Source organism: Rousettus aegyptiacus, unplaced genomic scaffold (genome assembly GCF_014176215.1).
Source record: "Rousettus aegyptiacus isolate mRouAeg1 unplaced genomic scaffold, mRouAeg1.p scaffold_m13_p_4, whole genome shotgun sequence".
NCBI lineage: Eukaryota > Metazoa > Chordata > Mammalia > Chiroptera > Pteropodidae > Rousettus > Rousettus aegyptiacus.
This window is the reverse complement of record NW_023416307.1, coordinates 156341953-156360228: the sequence shown is the minus strand read 5'-3', so window position 1 is coordinate 156360228 and position 18276 is coordinate 156341953. Positions and strand designations below refer to the sequence as shown.

At 42.1% G+C, this 18276-nt stretch overlaps 1 protein-coding gene and 1 pseudogene across 6 annotated transcripts in view; one reads left to right on the top strand and one right to left on the bottom strand.

Moving 5' to 3' along the window:
- The window catches only part of DOCK3 (dedicator of cytokinesis 3), a 290877-nt gene extending 275353 nt beyond the window's left edge, over positions 1 to 15524 (bottom strand). For all 6 annotated transcript variants that reach the window (XM_036218582.1, XM_036218583.1, XM_036218586.1 and 3 more), the window contains exon 1: positions 15396 to 15524. In XM_036218582.1, the coding sequence (XP_036074475.1) occupies positions 15396 to 15432 (37 nt within the window). In that variant the 5' untranslated portion in view covers positions 15433 to 15524. The remainder of the gene's footprint in view (positions 1 to 15395) is intronic.
- LOC118602038 lies at positions 9238 to 9356 on the top strand (annotated as a pseudogene).
- Positions 15525 to 18276: the final 2752 nt, after the last annotated feature.

Below are 18276 nucleotides of genomic sequence, written 5' to 3'. Positions count from 1 at the left end.
ATGGCAGAGTAGGTGAATGATCTGTTCACCTCCTCCCATGACCACATCGAAATTGCAACTAAGCTACAGAACCATCTTCACTGAAAACTGCCTGAAGATGAGCTAAACGGAAGTCCTATAACTAAGGACACAGAAGAAGCCACACTGAGACTGGTAGGAGAGGCAGAGACACAGAACAGGTGGCAACATGGTGTGGCAAGTTAAGAGGAGCATATCTTGGCTATGAAGGTCCAATGGGATCCCTAGCTCAGGATTAGAGTGCGGGAAAGAGAAGTCCTCATAATTTCTGGCTGAGGAAACCAGTTGAGATTGTGACTCAGTGAGACAGAGGGCTGATGGAGTCCGAAACATTCCCCTAAAAGAGTCAACACACAAACTGACTCACCGACAAACTCATTCATTTTGAGCTCCAGAGCTGGGTTGGCAAATCGAGACGTGCCTGGGACAAACAGGGAGGAAGTGAACTGTCTGGCTTCAGGACAAGGGGTGGAGGGGAGGCTTTCTCCCAGATGGAGGTGCTAGAAGATGCCATTGTTCCTTTGTCGAGCCCTCCCCCAACACAGCCTGCAGGCACAGGTGGGCACCAAGTCTGAATTTCTGTAACACCCTTCGCCCCAATCTAGTGATTCCCTGAGACCCTACCCCACCCAACTTGTGAACCCAATCAAGATGCTTCCATCAGCTTTTCCATACAAACGGCCTGTCTCAGTTCGCACTATGGTCTTTCCTAAAATCTCTCAAAGATTCACAAACCCCGGAGAAGCAGTATCTGGCCCAGGCATGCTCTGTAGATCTTGCTAAGTGGACCCAAGCCCAGCCCAGTACTTAGTAGTGGTGGGCCTTGGCTTGCAGCTTAGCCTCTCCTAGGCACCTCCAAGCCCAACACAAGCAGCAACCACCCACAGATCACTTTGTAGCTCATACCGGATGACCCCAAGCCAGGCACAGGCAGTGACTAAACTTGGCCTGTACTGAAGGCCCCTCCCAAGAGGCCCCAGAACCAAAACACCCAGTGACCAACTTCAGACCATACTAGAATACGACCCAACCACCTCCACAAACAACATACCCAAAGGGCAGACTCAGTAGGAATCAGAGTACTGCCAAAGCGAATCCCACTCCATAGTGTCAGCTCCTGCACACAGCTCTTCTGCTGTAGTCACAGCCATTCCTCACAGCCAGCCGGCCTGAGGTTCAATCCCTTCCACTGACAAGGTAGCAGAAAACACCCAATCACAACAGCAAGGCCACTCTACCAAGCCCAAGAGATGTAGACCTACCTCATACACAGAAACAAAGGGAGTCAGCCAAAATGAGAAGACAAAAAAACATGTTCCAAATGAAAGAACACACTAAAACTCTAGAAAAAGAACTAAATAAAATGGATGTAAGCAATCTACCAGAAGCAGACTTTCTAACACTGGTTATAAGGATCCTCGATGAACTTAAAGGAAGACTACTTCCCCTAAGTACTCAGTGAGATGAATTCAGTGAGAACTTTAACAAAGAGATAAGAAACATAAAAATTGATATATAAAACATCTAAAAAAAAAAGTCAGAAATGAAGAATACAATAACTGAAATGAATTATAGAGGGAATCAATAGATTTGATGAAGCAGAGGATCAAATTAGCAATTTGGAAGACAAGGTAGCGAAAAACACCCAATCACAACAGCAAAAAGAAAAAAGAATCAAAGCAAATGAGGATAGTTTAAGGGGCCTCTGGGACATCAAGCATACCAACATTTGCATCATAAGGGTACCAGAAGGCAAAGAGAGAGAACAAGGAATCGAAACCTATTTGAAGAAATAATGATGGAAAACTTCCTTAACATGGCAAAATAGACATACAAGTCAAGGAAATGCAGAGTCCTAAACAAGAGGAACCCAAAGAGGCCCACGCCTAGACACACGAAATGCCAAAGGTTAAAGACAAAAAGAGAATATGAAAAGCAGCAAAAGAAAAGCAGTTAGTTACCTCAGACTGTCAGCCGATTTCTCAAAAGAAACTTTACAGGCCAGAAGGGATTGGCATGAAATAGTCAAAGTAATGAGAGGCAGGACTTAACCCAAGATTATCCAGCAAGGCTATCATTTAGAACAAAGAGCTTCCCAGACAAGTAAAAGCTAAAGGAGTTCACTGCCACCAAACCAATACAAGAAATGTTAAAAGGACTTCTTTAAAAAGAAAAAAAAATCAAAAATATGAACGAAATGGCTATAAATACATACCTATCAATAATTACTTTAAGTGTAAATGAATTAAATGCTCCAAACGAAAGACAGAAGGTGGTTGAATGGATAAGAAAACAAGACCCATACATATGCAGCATACAAGAGACTCACTTCAGACTAAAATACACACACAGACTAAAAGTAATGGGATGGAAAAAGATATTTCATGATGGACCTAAAGGGTAATGTGCTGAGTGGAGTAAGTCAAATAGAGGAAGACAAGTGCCACATGACTGCACATATATGTGGAATCTAAAAAACAAAACAAACAAAAAACAGAAACAAAATGATAAATACAGAGAACACTTTGAGGGTTACCAGATGAGAGGCAGTTTGGAGGGGTCAGGAAAAAAGGGGGTAGGAGGCAAGAAGTACAAATGGGTAGTTACAAAACAGTCACGGAAATATAAAGTATAGCATAAGAAATATAACCAATAATATTGTAATAACCATATACAGTATCAGAGGGGCACTAGATTTATTGAAGTGATCACTTTATGAGCTATATAATAGATGTTTAATCACTATGTTGTACACCTGAAACTAACATGTCATATGCCATCTATAACTGAAAAATAAAAAATATTATTTTTAAAAAGCAAAGGAACCTTAAAAATAAAAACAAAAACAGAAACTAAGTTAAGGATGTAGAGAAACTGTAATTCTGTGCATTGCTGCTGGAAATGTTAAATGGTGCAGGCACTATGGAAAATAGTATGGCAGTTCCTCAGAAAACTAAACAGAATTACCATATAACTCTATTTCTAGGTATATACCTAAAGTATTTAAAAATAGAGTCAAACATATACTTGTATGCCAATGTTCACTGCAGCATTATTCACAATAGCCAAAAGGTAGAAACAGCCCAAGCGTCCATCGACAAAGACTAAAACAAAATCATGGTATATATAATGGAATATTTTTCCAAAGAAGTATACAAATGGCCAATAAGCTCATAAAGATGCTCAATATCACTAATGATTAAGGAAATGCAAATTAAAACCCCAATGAAATACCACTTCATATCCATTACAATGGCTACTCTCAAAAAAAGGAAAGTAAAAAGTGTTGGCAAGGATAGGGAACCTTTGCAAATTGCTGGTGGTAATGCAAAATGGCACAACTGGTGTGTAAAACAGCTTGGCAGAGGCAGAAACAACTCGTGTACCTCAACAGGTGAATGAATAAACAAATGTGATATATACACATACAATGGAATATTATTCAGTCATAAAAAGGAATGAAATTCTGATACATGCTACAATATGGATGAACCTTAAAAACATTATGCTAAACAACGTAAGCCAGAAACAAAAGGACAAATATTGTGATTCCATTCATATGAGGTATCTATAATAGGAATATTCACAGGCACAGAAAGTAAAATAGAGATTGCCAGGAGCTGGAGGAAGGGTATCAAGTTTCTGTTGGGGAAGATAAAAAAAAAAATCTCTGGAAGTAATGGTTAGTAGTGATAGTTATCCAACAATTTGAATGTACTTAATGCCACTAAACTATACATTTAAAATGGGTAAAATGTACATTTTATGTATTTTTCCCATAATAAAAATAATTTTAAATATTGAGCTGACAAATTAACCAGTTAAAACAGATTACTCTGCATACCCAACACAGAAATCGGCCAGTTTCTGAGAAAGCAAATCAATAAAAACAATGAGTGCTTTAGGGGATAACCACAATATCATTACCTACAGTCCTATAACACTGTCTTATTAGAGCTTAAATATTTCAGTACGTCGAAATGTATGAAAAGATTTCTTTGCAAAAGTTTCCTTCCCTCCATTCACAGTGCTCCAAGCATCTCTACGTGCTCCTTCTCATTCCCAGATTAAAAAGTAAAACAATACCCCTCCTTCTTGGCTTTCCTCAAGACAAGATGGTTGCAACAGTACCAGATGTCATGTCTACATGCAGCCACCCAGAAGGGACATTGCCCTCTACACAGAACAATGTTGCATGAGGCTCCATCATTCCCAGAGCACTGCCTCTGTTCCAAGGACAGGCATTCTTACAGAGCCGACCTTGACCATGAGTCAGGAAGTACTTTTAACAGGACTGAGTCTATCGTAAAGGCACTGAATCTCACTTAAAAGGAGAGGAAAGAAGCCACTTTTCGTTTTTCACAGAGCTGATTACCCAGTTTCCCTTGAACAGGTTCGATTAAGGTCTAGCTTGCAAATGTATGGCTGCGGAGAGAAGCAAACAGAAGTGCAAGCTGGCAAACGGGAAAAAGAAAAGGATGATATTCGAAGTAGCGACAGAGAACAGAAATGTACAGAGATAGAAAGTGCATGCGCGCACACACACACACACACACACCCATTTCAAGTCACTGTCAGTGAATCAGAGTCCCACATATCCCCCAAAAATTCCCTGAGAGCATTAACTGATGAAAAAAGAAACAAACAGAAGCACCACTAACAGAATTAGTGACCCTTCTAGGGATTTCGGTGAGGAAGCAAATAAATATCACTGTGCTAACATCAAAATCACTTCGTTTTAGCAGTATCAAATCATCAGAAAGTTCAGTTAAATGACGCTTAAGAATTTGAACTGGTGGTGGGGGACACTTTATTTTTGTAATGCTTGGGAATTTATTCCTCTCGAGCAATTTCAATTTTGAAATTTTTTAAATTAAATTTATTGGGGCAACATTGGTTAATAAAATTATATAGGTTTAAAGTACAATTCAATAATATATGTTTATCTCCCTCTTTTGGCTAGCTAACCAAAAAACTGAAAAGATCAATTTTGAAATTTCTGAAAACGCAAATCTGTGGAAGAAATAATGCCGTATGCTGACAAGGGTACAGGAAAACAAGAACCCTCACTGTCCTGGCAATAGTTCATTTCCAAACACAAACAGCTCAGAAGGAGATTAGGTAAATTATATTAGATCCATATTGTAGAACAGCTGTCATTAAAACAATGAACCTTCCAGACATAAGATAATGTTCACAGTATAATAGATTTAAAATTAAAAAAAAAAGAAAATATATATAGTACGATCATAAATTTTAAATGTTTACTTACATGCATATACAGAAAAAAGACTGGAAATATATACTAATATGTTGAGAGAAGGCAGGTCTGGGTAACAAAAATAAGATACACTCTTTCTTTCTTGTATATATTTCTATATTTACCAACATTTCTATAATGAATGCATATCTTACATAATCGGAGGGCAAATGTTACACAGAAAAAAGAAAAGGCTCAAAGGTATTTAACATACTGAATTCACAGTACAGGGAAAAACAGAATACATTAGAAAAAATTCCAACAAAATCTTTTCTTGATGCTTTTAAAGGTTTAACCTTGAGTTATCTGGAAAAGTCACTCATCCAAAATACAGCTTCCCCAAAGATGTCAAATGAAAAAGGTACTGTTGGGGTAAATTCAAACTACATCCCAATTACCTGCTATAAGATTTCTGAATCACTACTGTAATAACTGTGAAACTCCAGGTGAAATAGATTCATACTGGACCCCCAAGGCTCCCACCCAAAATTAGTCATCTGAACTCAGCAGTAAACCTTCCTGACAGGCTCAAGAAAGAAAGGTCACTGGGAAAAAAAAGTTTATTCATGATGTCACAAATTTCTAACAACTAAATATTAGATTTATGGGCTGCCTTTTAAATGCTATCAGGATTAACAAAGCAAAATAAAACTCCTTACTAGGTTGGACTCCTAATTAAACGTTTATTGATCATTCACTATGTGCAAGGTCCTAGGGTTATAAAAAATTAAGAGAAAGTTCTTGTCCTGGAGAAGCTCAATCCCCTGAGGCAAAGAGATGCAATTAAGCATGATCTAAAAGGATAAGTGCCATACTAGAGACTGGTCCACCTGCAGCGCTTCTTAATATAGGGCAAAACTGTGCAAGGCATCAAAGGACAACACTTGAGCTTTTTCAGCTGGCTTTCTTCGGGCAAAGACAGGCATTCACTGCACTCTTGTCATATTATAACAACCTGAGCAAAGTGACAAAGGAAAGTTCTAGGCTCGTCTGGAAAAGGGTGACTTGTCTAGCATATCTAGAGTGTAGGAAATGTGTAGACTGTCAGAAGCAAAACTCAAGAAAAACATGGTGCCAGCCTTCCTCCTGTACATGAAGATGAAATGGACTTTATCTTTTCAATGCCAAAATTTCTTTGTTATTTCCACACCTAAAAGTAAGGCCACACAGACCTCGTAGCAGCATCTTTCTTCCTTGGCTATAGACCATAGTCTGGCCAGGAGCCCATCCTAACCTCAAACACTATTAGGTTCACAAAGGTAGCCAGCTGGCATTGTCATGAAATGTTCAATGAGTCATCCAGATAATGTGCATTCAAAACATGACATAACAAACAAAACCTATTTGTTTATAAACTGGACACTTCTCTCTAGATGATAAAATTTTTTCTGATTCTGTTTAACATTTTTATCAGCCACTTGGAAAAGACAAGATAGGTTTATCAAATGTATAGATAAAGGTTCAAAATACTAGGAAAGAATACTAGGATCACAAACTCAAGCTTCAAAAAGACTTGAGAGCCAAATACATCCAGCCCCACCCACAATGTAGGACAAACGGGAACAAACCAAAAATAGCCTCCCTCAATGAAATATAATGTAATATAAAGTAATATCTTTTAAAAATGAAACGAAAATTTTACATTCATGTTTACTATCAATCATATGAGTTCAGGAGGGAGGAGATCTAGCTTGATTTTAGTTCCTGTGAAATGAAACCCGGAGCCTAGCTGCTACAGAGTCAAGATGAGTGATTAGTGTGAAATGACAAGCTCAAGTCTCCAAAAATGAGGCTTTATGCTACGAAAGTCTCCAAAAATCCAATTTGATGCTACAAATATGTGTATGAAACCTTCTACATTCCTGATACTGAGTTATATCTGTCAATAATACAAAGATAAATATGGCACAATACCTAGTTTTAAGAGTTTATAGCCTTAAGCAGTATTTTTTTAAACCGTGGGTCACAAAATCAATTGAGTTGCCACCAATATATTTTTAATGAAACGGAAGTGAATAGAAAATGTCAGAGTACACTGTGCAAAGTGATACATCGTGAAACTTAACTTTTTCATATATATGTATATGCACGGGTATGTACACATAACAATTTTAAATATATTTCTATAAGACCCTATTAAAAGAAATTGAAGAAGATAACAAAGAAATGGAAAGATATTCCATGTTCTTGGATTGGAAGAATCAACACAGTTAAAATGACCTCATTACCTAAAGCATTATACAGATTTAATGCAATTCCCATCAAAATCCCGTCAGCATTTTTTAAAGAAATAGAACAAAAAATCATCAGATTTGTATGAAAGTACAAAAGACCCCGAATTGCTAAAGCCATCCTGAGAAAAAATAACAGGGCTAGAGGCATCACTCTGCCCGACTTCAAATTACACTACACAGCGACAATAATCAAAACAGCATGGTATTGGCAAAAAAAAAAAAAAAAAAACAGAATCGAGAGTCCAGAAGTAAATCCATGTTTACATGGGCAAATAATTTTCAACAAAAGAGCCAAAAACATACAGTGGATAAAGGAAAGCCTCTTCAATAAATGATGCTAGGAAAACTAAAAAGCCACCTGCAAAAGAATGAAACTAGACTGCTGTCTATCACAACACACCAAAACTAACTCAAAATGGATTAAGGACCTGAATATAAGACCTGAAATAATAAACTGTATAGAAGAAAGCATAGGAACTAAACTCATGGACCTTGAACTAAAAGAGATTATATGAATTTAGCCTCAAAGGCAAAGGAATTTAAAACAAAAATAAATGAACAGGACTACATCAAACTAAAAGAGTGTTTGCACAGCTAAAGAAACCATCAACAAGGTAAAGAGACAACCATCCAAATGGAAAAATATATTTTCAAGCAATGCCTCCAATAAAGGCCTAATACCCAAAAAGTACTAAGAACTCATACAACTCAGAAAAAAAAAAAAAAAAAAGATCCAATTAAAAAATGGACAGAGGACCTGAACAGATACTTCTCCCAAGAAGACAAATGGCCAACAAACATATGAAAAGATGCTCAACATTGCTAGCTATTAGGGAAATGCAAATCAAAACCACAAGGAGACACCATCTCACACCTGTTAGAATAGCTGTTATCAACAGCACAAGTAATAACAAGTGTCGGAGAGGATGTGGAGAAAAAGGAACCCTCACACACTGCTGGTGGCACTGCAAATTGGTACGGCCACTACGGAAAACAGCATGGAGGTTCCTCAAAAAACGAAGAATTAATCTACCATATGATCCAGCAATCCTTCTACTGGGTATTTACCCCAAAGACTTGAAAACCCATATCCAAAAAGATATTTGCACACCGATGTTCACAGCAGCATTATTCACGGTGGCCAGGGCATGGAAGCAACAGAAGTATACTACAACAGATGATTGGATAAAGAAGCTGTGCTACATACATACAGTGTGGTACATATGTACTCAACCATAAGAAGAGATGAAAAACTGCCATTTGTGACAACATGGATGGACCTTGAGATAATCCTAAGTGAAATAAGCCAGACAGAAAAAGTTGAAAACCACATGATATTACTTATGTGTGGGATATAAACCGAAAAGCAACAAAGAGGACAAACAAACAGACTCATGGACATAAACTAGTGGTTACCACAGGGTGGGAGGGAAGGAGGAGGAGGGAGGTAGATGGGGTAAAGGGGTCAAATATGTGATGACAGAAAGAAATCTAACTATGGACGGTGAACGCACAATGCAGTGTGTGTGTGTGTGTGTGTGTGTGTGTGTGTGTGCGTGTGTGTGTGTGTGTTTGCCTTACTGTTGAAATGTACACCTGAGACTTATTGGATTTCATTAACCAATGTCGCCATAATCAAAATTGAAAAATAAATTAATGTATTTCTTATTGTAGATCATAGTCAAAAGTTGGAAAGACATTAGCCTAATGCAAGAAGATAAAATAGTCTACGGCCATGCCACCCTGAACAAGCCCAATCCTTTCTGATCTCAAAAGGTAAACAGGGCCGGGCCTGGTTAGTACTTAGATGGGAGCCCGCCTAGGAAGACCAGGTGCTGTAAGCATAAAAAATAAGGGATTGTAAGCTGACAAGGTCCTTGCAATTTGTGAGGTCAACCAAGGGTTGCCTCACCTTAAAAAAAAAAAAAAAAAGACAAAATAAATATACCACTCTAAGGTAAAAAGTATCATAGAATATAAAAGTGTAAAATCTATCTGGTTGGGGGAAGAGAGGGGTGTGGTCAAGGGTCTAGAAAAGATTTACCAAGATAGCAATACCTGAAAGGACCCTTGACAGATAGGAAAGAATTTGAGAGATGAACACCGGGTGGGGGGAGCGCCCCATGCAAAAGAAACAACATGAATGAAGACATAACGCTGCAAATAACAAGTGTTTACGAGGTGGCAAACAGCCCTAGCACATGGCAGCTCTAGTATAATTAAGACAGAAGGACGTAGGAAAAGTTCAGTTTGGCTAAAGAGTAAAGCACAAGTAGGTCAACAGAAGGTGAAAACGCAAATCTGAGCCATAACATGAAATTGCTGAGAACAGAGTAAACATTTAATGAATGCTAGCTATTTCGACTAATCTTAGTTCTGGAGCTAAGTTCTGGATCTTATCTCTAAGATCCCCTAAAATTCTAAAATTCTAGGAATTACTGAAGGGCTATGATGCAAATTTCATGTAGGTACAGAATATAAACTTGTAAGAAATTACAGAGTCTATTCTATTAGTAAGAATATTCTAATTGCAGCTAACAATAAAATCAACTGTCCCAAAAAGTGGTGAGGGTACTATAACTAGATGTATTTGAATAAAGACCAAACGCACTTATGTTTGAGGTACAATACAAGTCTACAATATAAAGTTCTGCATTTATCATATGCTAATTATTCCATCAATTTTGGTTCTCACTCATCAATCAGCAAGAGCTCATGAATGAATTTTGAAGGGAGAGAGGGAAACAGATGGAAGGAGGAGGTTGGGATTGTATTCCATTGTAGATAAGTAGGAAAACAGGAAGCTTCTGAATGACATTTCCCAACATAGTAATTATCTTTACTAGAGTATCGTAATGGTAATAAGGCAAATCAACTGCAAGTACCTGGGCCACAGCTAAAATAATTTCGCAGTGTGTTTATAAAGTTTCTTTAAGTTCACAGAGCCTTTATGTGGGGGGAAAAAAAATCTTTCTTTTCCACATAAAACCTATCAAAAGGGGTTATGCAAGTCTTGAGAGCATAATCATTACAGGTTTGTTCATTAGAGTACAAGCATAACATCAGAATTAAAACCCTAATATACCATACCGAATAATTGCTTACACATTGGGAATAATTTCAGATCAAGAGTCTTTATAATCAAGAATAAAGATACAATATTACAAAAAAATGATTCAAAATACAAACTTAAAAATTAAAATTCAGCACCAATGTAAAAATATGGTGTGAATATATGGAACTTTCAACCTCGATGACCATTCTCTTGAGGCTGTCATGCTGCAGAATGTGTCTAAAAATACTAGATAGAAAATAGTTTCTAAAGCACATTCTAACGCTGCATGATAAAATGAAACTGTAACATTAATAGTCTATAGAATATTGCTGCATATCTTTTAAATTACGAATGTTGATAATATCCAGTTGATGACTTCCTATTTGCTTTACAGAATGGCAGACCAAAACAAAGACCTCTTGCTTTGGGAAGGCACTCAATAAATGTTTGCTAAATTCAACTTCTTTGCTCCCAACTAATAGTGTCTTAGAAAGAGGGCAACAGAATCCAACATACTCCTTGAGGCTGTTTAAAAACCTGCCTTCTGATATGTCATGTCCTGAATCTATACTCATTTTCAATGCAAATCATTACCTTCAAAAGCAGAACACTAAATATGATATAGTCTTATAAAAATCTTTAATACAGAAAAAAAACTCCTTATATATAACCACCCAACTGATTGAAAAGTCTGTAGAGAATACTCTTTTGTGACCAGAGACACACTACTGACAAATTCCTTTGAGAGAAAACAGGGTGTAATGAAAGAAGCTGTGGCCAACAATTCCAAAATCCTAGGTTCAAATCTCAACTCAGTACTTCCTGGCTTAAGTACCTTAGATCACAGTCACTTAACTTCTCTCAGCTGAAGTTCCTCTCATCTGTTTAAAAAAGAGGGGAAAGGTGATGTTACGGCGTAAGGCTCGGGCAGAATTCTGATGTGGAAGTTCCCTGTAAACACTAACTCATAAAGCATTGAGCACATCCTCACTTTTCAGAACGAAATAATGGATGTATAACACCTTCGCTACCCCTAGAGAATGTCTTTACCTCCAAGAGTATGGGGCCCTTTCAGAGTCTGCCAAGGCTGGGACTGCTTCATGGAGCAAATAACTAAAGAGCCCCTGCCTGCACCCTATTTCAGCGAGTTGCACCCCACTTACCAACAGATTTAGGTAAATTTTGTAAAAACTGGTTCTTTCAGATCTGGTTTCATGAACCTGTTCCCTCCCCCAAAGGATCTGTATAAGGTAAATTTCTTTTAAGGACTTAAAGCTTTTTTTTTTTTTAAACAGTGGGTTTTTTTCCCCCATCTGGGGAAAATAAAGCAAAAGAAAATCAGGTAAAAGTAAGGCAGAAAATATGCATTACTTTTTAAATTAGGAAAAGATAAATATAACATTACAAAATTAAAATAAGGTATTCTAGTTGGTGATGAGGAAATTTTTCACCGTCTACTAAACAAGAATTAGGAAAGGATATGCAACGAATACCCTGAATTCTTTAAAAATTCACCTCATGAAGAATAAACAAGATGACCTCCCGAAGCTGCTTCTACCTCTAAGATGCCAAACTCATACTCATGTACTCAAATGATTACTGCTTTTCTATTTTAGGGGTTCAATTACAAACACTGTTTTATTTGTTGTTGTCTGCTGCTGCTGCTGCTGCTGCTGCTGCTGCTGCTGCTGCTAGAGGAGGGGAAAGTATTTTGTCTTTGGTTTCCATATTTGGTAGCTTAAGGGCAATCGCTATGGGAAAAGACAGATGTTTCACAAAAATGGATTTTTCTCTTTGTGGAGCAGGAAGCTCCTTGGAAAGGTAAAGTAAATAATGAAAGGACGTATTCGTGGCAACAGAAAGGAAAGCGGAGACTCTCTAGTTGGAAAAGAGACATAAGGAGTCAGGATATGGATCAAACGGTTCGAATAAAGAACAGACCCTTGTAACAAAAGGACAGCAAGAGAGTCAAGTGTATCTTGAAATCCTGCCCACTACCAGGAAGAAACTTAAGGATAATATTCAATTGTCGAAGGACAAAAAAGGACTAACAGCCTCTGAGATCCAGCTTCTTCATCTCCATCATGAAGATAACATTAGGGGTGCTCAGGGACTCTCAGGGGTGTGACATAAGTGAGAATACCCAGCACAATGACTGACTGACTTTTTGATCCTCAGAAAAGATCAGTTTCCTCCCCTCCCTCTGACGTCAATCAGATTAAATTGAAAGGTCCGTCAGCTTAGGTATCACCCTGTCCTAAACAATAAATCAAATAATTTGAAAATTTTATAACCTATACAGAATTCCTAAGTTATTTTTTTAAAAAAACCTAAAAGGCAGTTAGATATTACTACGCAATTTCAAAAACCTTACCCATATCAAACCTCACCAGTGCAGTGGGAAAACTCCTTTGCACCGCTATACCAGAGACTCCTTCCCTCACCAACATCCGAGCGATTCCTCCAAATTGGTGGGAAGTGGGTATGAATTCTCCCTCCTTGGTGTAAGGATTATGTGTTTGCAAACAGAGAAATCTGTGCTCCAAGTTGGTGATAAGAATCAAAGCTGAAACTCAAAACATTTTCTCACAGGAATAATGATAATGGTTAGATTTTTAAGCTAGCAATTAAATAATGCAGCTAATATACCATTTTTAATTGATTATTTTTTCTCCTCTTAGTACAATATTTAAGCTACTTTATAGATTGAAATGGATTTTGTGAACAGGCCTAGGAGTGTAGCTCTGACATGCTTACAGGGGGAAAAAACCGTATCCTGAGGTCCAAACGATTTCTACAAGAACTTTCAGACCGTAATTAAGGAAGAAACAGTACAAGAAAGCGAGCTGTGAGAGTAGAGAGAGTTGCCTTGTTTCGCAGAAAAGGAAGCTGAATTACACTAAATCACAGCTGCTAACGACTTCAGAATAACTGCCTCTCTCTTTTAACAAGCATTTAAGTCCTGCCCTGTGCCCAAGGCGGTGCCCTCCACAGGAAATAGCTTTTTCTAAAGCTAAACCCACAGTCGTAGTAATGCAAGAATTTCCTTGCATCTTCCTGAGAAAATCACACACCAAGTCCTAGTATTCTGAGATTTACATATCCCTATCTTGATTACCTTGCGCTACCTCCTTCTCAGAACTAACACACCTGAGAAAATACCTACCTGGTGTTATTACTCTAAGTACTAAGGAGAAAAGAAGAAATTAGCATTTATTAAACATTTGGTAGGCTCCCACTGGATTTTCACAACCCTGTAAATAATACCCAATTTACACATTAAGAAAATGTTGCCCACAACACCAGTAAAATGAAGTCAAGACTCAGAACTCTGCCAACTCCACTGCTCAAGGGTTCCCCCCACAAAGGAAAGAAATGATCCATTAGATGCCACTGGATGGCTGACCACTTTCACATCAATTACTTCTTATTCCAGTTAAACAGTTCTCAGGGCAGGTTATGGAGAAGACTCTCCATTTCACAAAATCTATTTCGTATTTAGGGAAAGCTCTAACGGAAAGGGTAAAGCGTCCCCGGAGGTGAATCCCGGCTCTACGCATCATTTCCCAATTCCGCTCGGCAGAGACTCACGCACTTCGCTCCCCTGCAGCCGAGCGAATGCTGTTATGTCAGTACTGCATCGCTCATTAAAAACTCCCGCAAGTTACCTTTCAAAACAAGACTTTCTCCCAGCACAGATCTCACTGCGGGTCCTTAAACCTAAATAAATTCAGTTTTCACATAACTTGCCTGATGGCATTCCTACACATTTGTTAGCACTGTCGGTTTAAAAAGTGATTTTGTACTGAATTGTGAACTAAATCTTGACCTGGCTGCCATAAAAATGCGAAACAAAAACCTACGTTTAGACAGATTACCCAGCTATTCTTTCCCATTACAACTTGGCGGGGAGGGACTGTACACTCAGTATTTTGAATTTGTTTCTAATTGAATAAGATGACAGGTGACTTAGAATAATGCAATGTGACTGAACTCTATCGTGCAATTGCCACGAAACACTAACATAACACTAACGTTCAGTCCCTTAAATTATTAAATACGCTTTTTAAAGAAGTTAAATGTTATAAGAATTATTTAGCTTCTGGAGTTTAACATTCGTAAGAGAATTTTTTTTAAAGAGGATTCTGAGAGAAATAACGGTCTCGTCTAAAAGCAGATTTGTTTTTAAAAAAAACCTGGGCTATAATACACACTAAACTGAACACTGAGACATGTCCAAAAACACCTCCCATAAGGTAATTGTTTCTAATAATTAAGACAAAATAAATTAAAGCCGATACACATTTAAAGTCAAATGTCTGCAGAATTCTGAACTGGGAAAATGTCAACGTGTTTTATCCTCTTTTTATTTTTTTTTTGGGGGGGGGGCGGGGGGTAAGGTTCCAGTCCAGAAAAAAACATCGGGCTCATCAACCCAGGTGCGGAAACTCCTTAAAACTGAGGTTTGGGAGCGGAGAAAACAGACTCCCAGAATTTGGCTTCTTGGGTCGCAGTGCCCAGCGCCGCACACCCGAAATCTCCAGCCTCGGACGGCCGCAGGGCCCGGCCCACCCCGCCCGCCGGCCGCACCTGCCGAGGCCGGGCCGCGAGCGCCCCCTGCCGCCCGGCCCGCGCCCGGAGCCCCGATCCCGCCCCCGCGCCCCGCGCCCGCGCCGCCCCCGCTCCGCGCTCGCCCCGGCCCGAGGCCGCGCAGCCTGCGGGCAGGGGCGGGGGCGCGCGGGCGCGGATCGAGGCGGGGTCCGCCCCGGGCCGGGCGCCCCGGCGCGGCCCCGGACCCTCGCGGCGGCCAGGCCGGAGCCTCACCTACCTACGCCGTATTTCTCCTCCTCCGTGGGGGTCCACATGGCCGGGCCGGGCGCGGCCCCGCGGGCGCGGCGGCCAGGCGACAGCGCGGCGGGGACGGCCGCGGGCCCGGCTGTGGCGCACCGCGAGCCGAGGCGGGGGCGGTCAGGCGGCGCGGGGCAGTGGGCGGCGCATCCCTCGCAGGCCGCCCGGGATGCCGCCGCCGCCGCCACGTCCGGACCGCGAGGCTCAGCGGGCGGCCCAGTGGTGCCGGGCGGCGCCGCCGAGGGCTCGCCACCTGGCCGCCGCCGCCGCCGTGCCCGCGCCGCCGCTCGGCTCCTCACAGCTCCGCCGCTCGGCTCCCGGCGCCGCCGCGGACCGGCTCGCCTCAGCGGGCTCGCGGGGCGCCCGCGCATGCGCCGCTCCCCGGCGCGCGGGGGCTCGCGCCGCCCGGGCTCGCGCCGCCCGAACCCGCGCGCGAGCTCACGCGCCGCCGCCGCGCGCCGGCGGAGGGAAATCCGCGAGACGCGATTGGCCCGCGCGACGGAGGCCGGCGCGGACCCCTCCGCGGCCCCGGCCCAGGGACGCCGCGCGCGCCGCGGGGTGCACGGGGGGACCCGCGCGGCTTCCACGGCCGGCGCGCCCTGCCGGGCACGCCCGGATCGCCGCGGGGCGCCTGGCCGGAGGGGTGCGGCCCGGAAGGGAGACAATGAAACCTTTTTCAGACCCATCACCGTGTCACCCACTGCGTTCTCACGGCCGCACCCCCAGAAACGTCCGGGGAGCCACCAGGTGCTTGGCGGGGACCCGCGGGGTAGGTTCGCCGCAGGAGAACCAGCTGGGGCATACTCGTGTCCCCGCTCCCGGGTCTCTGGCACGCCTTCTAGGCGGAAGCCGCTGCTCTTTGGTCCTTGTTGCAGGGAGTTGGCCTGCGGGCTAAAAGTTGGGGGCCTGAACAATCACGGTAGGAAGCATTTCCTCCTTGGGGACCGCCTCTGCTGCTCCAAGGTCTATGCCTTCCAGGCCATTCCGAATCTGTCTGGGTCTCCAGACTTTCCTCCTTTCCTCCCTAAAATTCCATTCACTCACGCCTACAAATATCACCGTGTGACCCTAGGGCAACCACGGGCAAAAGACCAGGATAGCCCTGGCAACTACAGGACTTCTTTCAACCTACATCCGGACCACATGGTGTTCCCAGCCCTAATACCAGCGGATCCAGCCATCTGTGTCACCGGCACTACCAAGTCAAAACCCTGGTGTCATCCCTCGCTAACGCTCTTGGACAACCACCCCCCCCCACACACACACACACACACACTTCCTCTCTTCAAAGCCCAGCTTGGCATCTCACCTCCAGGAGACCTTACCTGATCCTGCAGCTAGCAGAACGGAGCCGTCCTTCCCTCTGTCGCCTGGGGTTCCAGCTGTGTGCATTTGTGTCTTTTTTCTCCTGTAAGACTGCCAGCTCCCAAAAGGCAAACTCCAGGCTAATGTCACCTTTCTGGTCCCTCAGCACCCAGCCTAGCACGTGACACACACTCGTTGAGTAGGAAGCAAGACTAATACAAGAATATCTTGGTAATTGATAAATCTTGTTGATTCTTCCTTGCAATGTCCTTTATGATTGGCTACTACTCCTGCTCACCTGGATTACAGCAGTCCCCCATCATTCCCATTATTTGTGGGGGACACATTCCAAGGCCCCCAGTCAGTGTCTGAAACTGCAGGTGGTATCAAACCCCATTTTTTCCTACACATACATACGTTTTCACTTAAAAGAAGCGCTTCCCACCTTCTCTTTTGGATACTCAAATTGCCAGCATACTACTCTTGCACTTTGGGGCCTTTATTAAGTAAAACAAAGGTTATTTGAACACAAGCACTGTGATACCGCAACAGTTGACCTGATAGCCGAGATGGCTACTAAGTGACTAACAGGCAGAGAGTGTATACCAGCGGTCCCCAACCTGTTTGGCACCAGGGACCAGTGCTCCTCTGAGACTCTAATGCCTGATAATCCGAGGTGGAGCCGAGGCGGTGACACTGGCACTGGGGAGCGGCTGCAAATAACAGATGAAGCTTTGCTTGCTTGCCCGCCACTCACCTTCCGCTGTGCAGCCCAGTTCCTAATGAGCCATGGACCAATACCTGTCCATAGCCTGAGGGGTGGGGACCCCTGGTGTATACAGTGTGGATACTGGGCAAAGAAAGGGATGATTCACAGCCCAGATGGAATTTCATCATGCTACTTAGAACAGCACACAATTTAAAAAGTATGAATTGTTTATTTCTCGATTTTTCCATTTGATATTTTCATGCCACAGTTGATGGTGGGTAACTGAAACTGCAGAAAACAACACCATGGGCAAGGGGGAACCACGGACTCCCAGCTCCCGACCTGTAGACGCCCCCTTCCACCAGTGAAGGCTGCCCACTGCGGCCCACAGGAAACGTTCCAAAAATGACTTTCTCCATAGCTGCATACTTCTTGTCTTTTGGTCTAAGAACATAATACAAGAGATAGCCTTATTTATGTATCTAAATGAAGATGATAGATGTCTGGACCAATGGCCACCATGGAATGTGTACCGTGGAATGAAGCCACATTCCCACGAAGCTTCTCCAAAGAGCTGTCCAGCAAGTGAGGCCAAATTACACAGACCCGAAGAGCCTGAAGCTCTTCTTCCTTTAGTTTCATCCCATTAGCCGATGTACGTGATGACAGTCTCAGAGCCTAAGGACTGGTTTCCCCAAAGTTTCCTCTCTTCCCAGTCTGAATCTATCATAGATGACAGCTTCCCCAGATGAAGACAGTCCCAATCCAGGACGGCACACCTCAGCGCAGGGGCGGGAAGACATCTAATAAGTCTCAGACTCCTACAATCTTGCTGTTTGTTCTAAAT